The following is a 10,039-nucleotide window of genomic DNA, read 5'->3' on the forward strand; positions in this document are numbered from 1 at the left end:
GGAAAAAAAAAATCTGGCTTTCTGTTGACAATGAGGAAGAGAGAAGGATCTTGGACTCTGGCAGATGAATTTATTGCCATTATATCAGACAACAATATAATATAATTAACATAACATATAATATACAATTAAAATGATAAGTAAAAATCCCATCTACCCTACCCAAAGTTACATTGTTTCTCGTGAGTCATTTAATTTCGTGTTCGCTTAGGCATGGATATCATGATCAACATGAAACATTCCCTTGATCGCTAAGGGTTAGAAATACAGAATCATTTCAAACAGTGCTTGAATTTCTTGTTTATTTCCCATGTCCTAGGTCATGGCAATTTTCTCAGAGGTCAACTTGGAGTAGGTCATCGTGGCTTAGGTGAAATCTCCTTTCAGACACTTTGACTCCTGTGCCTTAATCCCTTGACCCCTTGCAATCACCTTACTCTTAATTTGCTTGTTCCCAGGGAGATGTTGTCCTGGAAGCAAGTAGGAGTATGTTTAGTCTCTGAAAAACTACTTCCCTCTTCATGATCATTTTAGTTTATTAAAAAAATTAATAAAATATTTTCCTGAAGTCAAAGTCAAAGCAACAGAACTCTAGTCATTCAGCAAACATTTACTCAGCACTCACTCAGTGCCTGCCACTGTGCTCTGCGCCCGGGACACAAAGATGAATAAGTTACAGTCCTTACCCTTGAGGGTTCACTGTCTAATTGGGAGGAAAAAATGTATAACTAATTGTTCTGTGATTAGTGCTTTAACAGACAGATGCACCAAATCCAAAGGGAACATAATTATTTGTAGAATAAGTTTCTTTAGGGAAATGCTCTCAGAATTCTTTGTACCTTTAACTTTTATTTCTTCTTTTTTTCCTGTGCATAATGTAATGATCTAAGCTATGTTTATGGGTTTCTATAATACCACATTTACTTAAGTACTTATTGATTGATTGTTGATTCTGATGAGAGACTTATTTCCTGATGGTTTTACTTGGTTATTAAAGGGAGTGATTTTTCTTCGGTTCCTTTCCTTCTTTGGACAGAAAGGGGCTCAGGAACAAGATGTTCTGCCGAGTGGTAACTACTGTAAGTGATTTACTCTGAGCTGTTATCACTTGCAAGAAGCATCATTATTTTGTATGCATTTAAGAAAGAAATCAAGCCTGGCGTGCTACTGCTGCATCCCGATTTCAGAGGTGCTCCAACTTGAAAAAGCGTGTATCTGAAAACCAGTGCTCTCTCTGTATAACACATAGGAATCTTTTTTGTTTTTTTAATTTAAAAAAATGTATTTCTTTTGTTTTAGTCTGTGAAGGTTTTCATCTTCCCCCCAGGTAGAAGACAGCTTGGAACTATCTTTCCAGGGAAAAGATGATGTAAAACTTGACATTTTTTTCTTCTATGAAGAGACTGACCATATGTGGAATGGAGGCACTCAGGCCAAAACAGGAAAAAAATTTAAGTATGAATCAGATAAGTACTTATAAAAGGGGGTTATAGAAATAACTTTAGAAAGTAGACATAAGGAAGAAACTGCAAAAAAAAAAAAAAAAAGACTGGCAAGACTTCACTGTTAGCTAATACTTTCTCAGCCTTACCCATAGAGCCCACTTACGCTTGCAAAGTGAGGCGCACCTCTAAGGACAAGCTGTGAGGAGGAAGTGCCCCTGGGTTTGTCAGCCCAAAGAGTCCTTGTGAGTAGAAGCCACAGAGTCATCATAAAGGGAAAACCAAAACAAGGAGCACAAAGACCAAGCCCAGAGCCTCAGCTAAAAAAGTGGGTGACCATCAGAGCTGTAGGAACTTAATAGTTTAACGGTAATGGGTAAGGGTTGGTAAGGAGCAGATAGTCCGCGTGAAGTCAAGTTTAAGTAAGGAAACTGGGATTGAACCGGGCTGAGACCATGAATACTGGGATGTGCCTTTAATATAATCTTTAGAGGATACTTCTTGGGCTTAACAGTTACCGTATTTTGTCAAATGTGAGATTATATCAATTGTAGGGTGCACCATAATTTTATGTGCTACTAAGAAAGAAAAAACACCGCCAATTATAATTATAAGACACATGATTCACAGATGGAAAAATTGAGGTGGGGGGCATGTCTCAGAACTGATGGAATGCAGTATCTTAGATTGGCATTTTTAACATCTCTCTCTCTTTTTTTTTTTTAATGCTGCCATAGTCATATTCTTTGATGAGAAAAGACAAAAATGACATTAGAGGAACTATGCTCTCTTTTATGATGCAGTTGGCCTGTTCTCATTTCTGAGAGTGAGAGAATGAGTGGGACTGAGAACCCAAAGAGCATGGGCTTTGGAGTCAGGCAGACCTGGGAAACCTCAGCTACACCCTAACCAATTTGCAGTCTTAGCTTTTCTGAACGTTAATCTCCTCATCTATTCAATTTGGGTCTACTGTGTGTGTCAGGCACTATTCTGAACATTTTACGTGGATTAACACATCTGATGCTCACAACAACCAGAGAAGGTAGATATTCTGTGAGGCACTGAGAATTTAAGTAATTTGTTCAAGATCACACAGCAAATAAGTGAAGGAGTCAGAGAGCAGCCTGTCTCTACAGTTCAGGCTTTTTACCCCTATTCGCCATGACCACCCTAATATACCTGACATATGAGGCACTTAGCATAATGCTTAGCACTCATTAAGTTATCAGTGAATGGTGGTTATCATTGTTATTATTCAATATTATTAATATTATGATTACTAATGTGTTGTTATTATGGTAGTTATGACCAGTAGCATAAATATACCTCACCAACTAGCCGAGATTGGAGCTTCTGTCATTGAATAAATTTGAGCCATTGGCCACAGTGGGGAATGTTCTGTAACACAGAAGAGGAATTCCAAGCTCAGCCTGGTTTCTCCTGGATACTTTGATACACCCTACTGAATCTTTGTTTGAAGTCAGGGAGTCTTCATGTAAGGTTAAACTTGTCCTGGAGGTTTGATAGTAATCCAAAACCTTTGCTCACCATCATGAAGAATTCCCAAAGTGACATGGACCCCAGAGCAATTTTTGAAACTCTTATAAAAAATTATTTTGCTTTATGACAGCAAACACCTTCATGCTGGGTAAGCTCTGATTAGAGGACAGAAATTAGTAAGTTAATGAGTATATAATTGACACTCTCACTGTGGCTAGGTGAATGGGGCAGGGTAAGTGTTTTTGACATTCAGCTATAGTTTGTTTATTAAAAATATGATAAAGTTGTCAAATGTAATGTATAATTTAGAGAGTTTTTTTAACTATAATATAGTACAGCATAGAAATTAAAGGCATGGAGCCAGTCTGCTTGCTTTTGAATTCCAGCTCTACATTTTACCAACTGTATTACCTTGGGCAACTTATTTAACCTCTCTGTGCTTAAGTTTCCTCAAGTGTAAAAAGAGAATCATTGTAGAAATTGCTACATAGAGTGGTTTTAAGGATTAAGTGAGTTAATGCACAAAAAGGGTTATGAAGAGAATTAAGCATGTCCTGAGTACCAAGTAATTATTAGCTGCTATTATTAATACTACCAGCAGTAGTAAAGAAAACTACTCCTCTTCTTAGTCTTATGAGAAATTTACAAATTAGAAATCTGTATAATTATCTCAATATCAAACTGCCACATCTATTCTTAGAGAACTCACATGAGAATGTTGCCTTTTTTCTAAGAAAGATAATTTCTACAGCCATTATTATAGTCCTAGTAGTCTTAAATTGCCTTCCAAGGCTTGAATTTCTTTCTTCTCCCTGAGATGGTCTGAAACTCACAAGCCTCAAAAGAACTGTTCATTTCTAACCACTACATTTCTGGATAGAAAGAGCTCCTTGCGTTCTGCTTTAACTGCTCTTTATAGTAGCAATGTTTGGGAAGTGTGAAGTGTTCTGATTATTTAACAAGAGAAATGAGCAGTGATAGAGCTGTCTGGACAGATGGTGTGAGTCCCAGATTTTCTATCATGTTCCCGTGACCTTAAAAGGCAGAGAAAAGAACAGGGGATGGCTGTGTAGAGGAGTTTCTTTGGAAGATTCCCCCAGCCATATGCCATTTTCATTCTTTTCAGCACTGTTTACTTTAAGAACTGTAGTATTTTCACCACTACTATTTCCAGAGGGGGGGAAAAAACCTTTAAAGCTAGTTGAAGAGTCTTTTTATCTTTATAATATTATACTTTGTATTCATGTATAGTTTATTCTGAAAAAAGCTTAGCAGTATCATAAAATGCCTAACCATTTTTTAAAAGGTAGAAGAGGAACTCAGGCAGAAAGAAAAAAGTTCCCCCTTTCAAACTTTTACTCTGCATGGTGATGTTTTTAGTCCCAAGATTTAATAATCGTTACAATAATAATTATGATAGTATAATTATAATATAAACAGCAGTAATAAAGATGCAGCTCCCAGGGTATCTGCTAGATCTCAGGACCGTGATAGATTCTTTATGCTCTCAGATAACCCTCACTTATCCCTGTGGTAAGTTAGGTGTTCTCACTCCTGGTTAGATATGAGGAAAGTAAAGCTCAGAGAAGGGAAGTCACTTGCCCAGGGTCACCTGGCTATGAATGGCAGGGCCAAGATTTAACTCCAGACCTGTTGGACTCTTAAGCCTAAATGGTTTCTTCTAAGAATCCATAGATTAAATGAGTTAACACATGTAATGCATTTAGAACAGTCCGTGGCACATAGTGAGTACTGTATACACTTTAGCTACTGCTGCAACTATCACTAGTAGTAACGACATTGTTACTACTATTGCTGTTGCTGCTACTGTGGTGCTCTGGCGCAAAGCGTAGCCCCTTCCGCACAGTAGTAAATTGGATTAGTTACTCTCTGGACAAGCGTTTTTTCCCAGCTCTTATATTCGTTCCATCCTTAGTTCTCAATCTAAATCCATTCTTTTACCTAAAATCTAAATTCCATTCTAAAAGATTGTCTGGATTTTTTATATTTATTTTTCTTCTCTAGAGTCCCAATCACTAGTAATAAAAAGTGATGACTATAACACTGTGCCTCCGGGGTGTGAAGTTTTTATTCCACAGCTTCACAGTTCCTACAGAGGCTGCCCGGGTTTCTTTGGGTTATTTCTTTCCTTCCCATCTGAATCTACTGATGTAAGTAGAGGCCAGAAGTTTAAGAGATAATAATAATAATGGTAATAATAGAAATTAACTTTCATTGAATTTATCTATGTGCTAGGTAGGCACTATGCTAAGCTTTTATATGCATCGTCTCATTTAACCCTCACAACAGGTTTATAAGGGAGGTTTTATTATAGTCGCCTTCATTTTATGGATGAGGAGAGTAAGAAGAGCTAACACGGAGACCTAGGGCCATGTCAGCTCAGAGCCCATGTTCTCATCCATCGCAGTGTTACTGTCACCACGATCTCTATCATATTGTTAATACTCCCCCATGAAAATAGCCCTTCTATTTATTGACATTGTCAGAGTATTACAGCTACCTCTGTGTCCTCTAATAGGAAATCTGCTACCCCCATGCTAGTCGTGAGTTCCTTATACCTTCTGATATTTGCAGTTTCTGCTTATTGTATAGATCTTCAGAAAATTTGGATTTGTCCTCTATGGGACTAGACTTCTATATAATTTCACATTTCATTTCTGCAAAATTTATTTACCAATTGCTATGTGCTAAGGATTCTGATGTGATAGCTGAGTTTTGGCTCTCAGTGATCTCCTAATCTAGACCATGAAACAAATAGTAAAGTACTGTATCAGCAGTACAGTAATTAAAATATGTCATGGATGGTTGAGACACCAAATCAACTCCATCTGCAATCAACAGCAAGGAAGTGTGGCTTAAAAATGGAGAAGTTTGTTAAGCAGACTTAGTATGAATATGGAGAAAGGCCTGATAGTAGGTTTACCTAACTATTTTTCTATTTAGATTGTTCTCATTTTTTTATTATTAAACAAATTCTATGAGCATCTTGTATGTAAAGCAAAAGCTTTATTAGGGATTGTTTCCTTGAATAGATTCCGCAAAGGGGAATTCTTATTATTGTTTGTGCGGATTAAGAAATACAGGGATAAGTGGTCAGTGTTCTAATACCAGTAAAAGTACAAGATGTTGTCCCTCAATGTCTTGTTTTTCCTTGACTCCTTAAGGCTCTTGGCAGCTGTGCAGGCTTCCTTAATATTTCTTGTCAGCATGCTTTAGTCTACCTGCTTTTTAAATTTTTCCTTATTCTTTTAAAGTAAACTTTTTATTTTGTGATAATCTTTTGAAAGTTTGTGAACAGAAAAGTATGAAGCTAATGCAGAGAGCTCCTGTATACCAGTCACCCAGTTTCCCCTCATGTTAACATATTGTTAGCCTGGTGCATTTGTCAAAACTAAGAAACCCACACTGGTGCATTCCAGTTAACTAAACTCCAGACGTTGTCTGGATTTCTCCAGGTTTTCCACTAACGTCCTTTTTCTGTTCTGGTATCTGTCCCAAGATACCACATTGCATTTGGACACCCAGCATTTTGAAACTTGCTTTTAGTCCAAGATTTAAGCATGTAGTGCCAGATTGTTATACATCATCACGTTTCCCAATTCTGCCCATTCAAGGGCGTTGAGTTGCCTCCATTTTGAAGTAGCTCCTCAGTACCTCTACCTGGAAATAATCTCCCCTTCCTCTGAATTTCCATAGATTTGTCCCCCCTTTATCTCTCTCGTACTTTATTTGTCTACTTGTGCTGATTTGTCTGTCCTTTGTGAGTTATAAGTAGAATCAGGCTGGTAAATCTGTTGGGCCGAGTGAGACCTGAGCCCTACATGAAACTAAAATCAGGCCTTCTTCAGTGCAGTCTAGTGTTTTATTAAGATGATAGGGTGACACTAGATTGGTGACTTGATGCAACCTAGCATCTTTGGAGAATCAAAGCCATAAAATCAAGTCACGCCAGTTTTTCAGTCACTCTGCTTTGCGAGAAGTTACAGATCAGAGTTAGCTGTTGAATCTCCACTCATCGCTTCTCTCAGCTTCATAGATTGATACTGTGCTTCCATAGTTTTGGCTCTCAAAAAACACATTTGTCTTTTTAGTACTTATAGCTGTGAAGCTAAAAAGGCAAATTTGAATAATTTCTTTAAATGAGTGTATTTAAAATGTTGGCTTTTCAAAAAATGATCTCACATCTCCTACTCTGTTTATGCCTTCATATTTTACAGCATATAGATTATGTCTTAGGCCTCCTTAATTATACCTCCAAACCTCTAGTGAGTAGCAGGTACAAAACTGAGTCATTGAGGGAAGAACTTTGAAAGCATAATTTATGGTAATTGGATACTTATATAATATAGAAGTAGTAGTTATTTATATAGTTAGCTTTGTTTGTTTTTTTAAGAGAACATTACCTCAAGATGAATAAACAGCAGACTTTTCATTCATGTGAAGTAAATTATATTTTTAAGACTGCCACATGTTTGAATTTGGATCTGTTCACATTTTGGATCCTTTCTCAGAGCTTTAAAGTGCACACTGCTTGGCTGAACTTACTCTTGGCTCTAAGAGCTAAGGGAGCATTGCAGCCCCATGGTGTACTTTAGTCTTAGTCACTATTTACTGGTAACCTGGACAGATACATGGCATTTGCTCTTCTGTGTCACTCACCTCGCCCCCCTTCCTCTCCACAACGCCGTTTTACAGTCAGTTTCCACATTTTATGGTTTGTTTATCTTTCTTCTCCTAGGAAGCTGGAATTTTCTTTTTGCTGAATGAATTGGAAGTTACTTGGTAAAAAGAAAACCACAAAGAGCTTAGGGATGTATCTGTTTAGGAACAAAAATTAACATTTGAATTAAATTGTCTTTGAGTTATTTTAACACTGTTTATATGTTTAAAATGTTTTGGTTTTGCTTATAAAGCCTTCAATGTTCAAAACCTTGCTTTTGTAAAATTCGTAGTATTCTCATCCACCCTGTCTATCCTGGACCTATGATTTTTCTTTCTTTCACCTCTTTGATGAGACTCTAGAGGCTAATATTTGAGAGAGACAAGTTTCCTGGCCCACGTTACTAGATAGACCATGATTTCTGCGTCATTTCAACTTCAGCTTGTCAACTTGATAGGATGGGACAGGTGGACATTCTGCTGACCAGCGTCCGGCTGGAGAGGGTGCAGGCTGCTGATGGATGGGCACGTCTGATGACCAAAGAAGCAATTCCATGAAAATTAGTGTGCAGAGTAAAATTGGGACAAGCAGATGGTGGAACTAGGCTGTATCTTATTTCTTCCTCAGCCATGAGATTTTCAATGGCCGTCTTTTCACAGAAGCCAGCTGGGATTCTCCATTAACTCCCAGGACCCATTGGTTTAGGTAGAAAGGATGTGTTGCTTTCTTTAGAATTGGTTCAGCCTCTCATTTTCCTGTATGGCTTTCTGATCATCTACTGGTAAAACATGATATTCAAAAGCAGAATATATGAGAATTCACCTTTCCTTGGAGAACATCCCAGTTAGATCCCATTTCCACAATACGATTACACTTTGACATCTGGCTTTTCCTGGTTCCTTTTGTCTTTAATCCTCTGATAATTTAAATTTCTGTGATCTCTGCTGTTGCCACTTTAGATCTCATTGCTGCAAGTTCTTCCCATGTTGTGAAGAGAAGAAACATTTCTCAGAAAACACCAACACAGAATCTAGGGGTATAATATAAACTTAAAGCTAACAAACCTGCTAGTTTTAGCTTTCCTTTGTAATATATGAATTTAATTTGCTGATCCAGAGTGCCTTTAAGAAACATGTTTTGGTTTAATTTCTGTAACTTACCTACTAATCAAATTAGTTCTAGTATAGATGAATTCGTTATAACTAACGTTCCTTGGCCTGGCTTAGAGATGTTCTTTAGCATTTGACGTGAAAGAAAGGCAGAAACTCCAGGTGGGTTCATGTGAGGGATGGAGGCCTGGGGCTGCATCCTGGAGTCGTGCTTCCTCTGTATCCTTGGAAAGTCCAGATTGTGAAAGAAAAGAAAATTCACCTTATACGTGTGCTGTTTATTTTAGTTCTTTAGTTAGGTTCTTTTAGTACCAGTTTGATGGGGATTTAGTATGTGTAAACTATTAAAAATAAGTAAGAAAAAAGTAAGTTTGGGGCTGAGAACAGAGATCAGAAAGAGCAGGTGGTAAAGTACTAGAAGGCAGAGCAGGAAGAGGTAGCTTGTCTAGCTGTCTTTTAAGAGAAGTGTTGAAGTACAGTATATCCACACGTTAGATGTGTATTCCTGCATTTGAGGAGGGGCTGGAGGTGTGAAGCTTTGCTCGAAAAGCCAGCTTAGTGGGTGTTACCGTGCTCACGTATTGTGGTATGAAATTCTCACCACAGTAAGTTAGGAAAGGAGTTTGAGAAATACCCCAGTGACCCTGGGCGTTTCTCCTTCAATTGTCTAAGCTGAGTAGTTTGTCAAAAGCCATCCGAGACCACAGTGAAACCAGGGACACAGGAATTAACATGACCCATCACAAAGGCACAAGCTCTTGTGATGCTGTTGTTGGAGAATGTCGTATATTGCCAGGATTGATTCGGCTTCTCTGGCTGACTAGGACGGTTTTGTTTTCTGTCTCACGGCTACATGTGCCTCCCTCCCCGTATTAAGAATTGCAAGTATTAGGGGCTGGCCCCGTGGCCGAGCGGTTAAGTTCGCGCGCTCTGCTGCAGGCGGCCCAGTGTTTCGTTGGTTCGGATCCTGGGCGCGGACATGACACTGCTCGTCAGACCACGCTGAGGCGGCGTCCCACATGCCACAACTAGAAGGACCCACAACAAAGAATATACAACTATGTACCGGGGGGCTTTGGGGAGAAAAAGGAAAAAATAAAATCTTTAAAAAAAAAAAAAAAAAAGAATTGCAAGTATTAGAAATATAGTCAAAAAATATTTATGTATTTATTGGTTCACTTGAGATGTTTAAGGAGTGGCCACAGCCAAATCCAAGCACTTCCCCAGGGTTTTCCAAACTTTATCATTTTCCTCCATCTTTTGGCAACTCTTTGCTTTGACTTCATTCTCAGACAACTCTCTCTGCT

At 38.2% G+C, this 10,039-nt stretch overlaps 1 protein-coding gene across 6 annotated transcripts in view; it reads left to right on the plus strand.

The window, feature by feature from the left end:
* The window catches only part of FKTN (fukutin), a 70,280-nt gene that overhangs the window by 55,152 nt on the left and 5,089 nt on the right, over positions 1-10,039 (plus strand). For all 6 annotated transcript variants that reach the window (XM_046676786.1, XM_046676815.1, XM_046676823.1 and 3 more), the window contains one exon: positions 1,328-1,455. In XM_046676786.1, coding sequence (XP_046532742.1) covers positions 1,328-1,455 — 128 coding nt within the window. The remainder of the gene's footprint in view (positions 1-1,327; positions 1,456-10,039) is intronic.

Source organism: Equus quagga, chromosome 1, assembly GCF_021613505.1.
Source record: "Equus quagga isolate Etosha38 chromosome 1, UCLA_HA_Equagga_1.0, whole genome shotgun sequence".
NCBI lineage: Eukaryota > Metazoa > Chordata > Mammalia > Perissodactyla > Equidae > Equus > Equus quagga.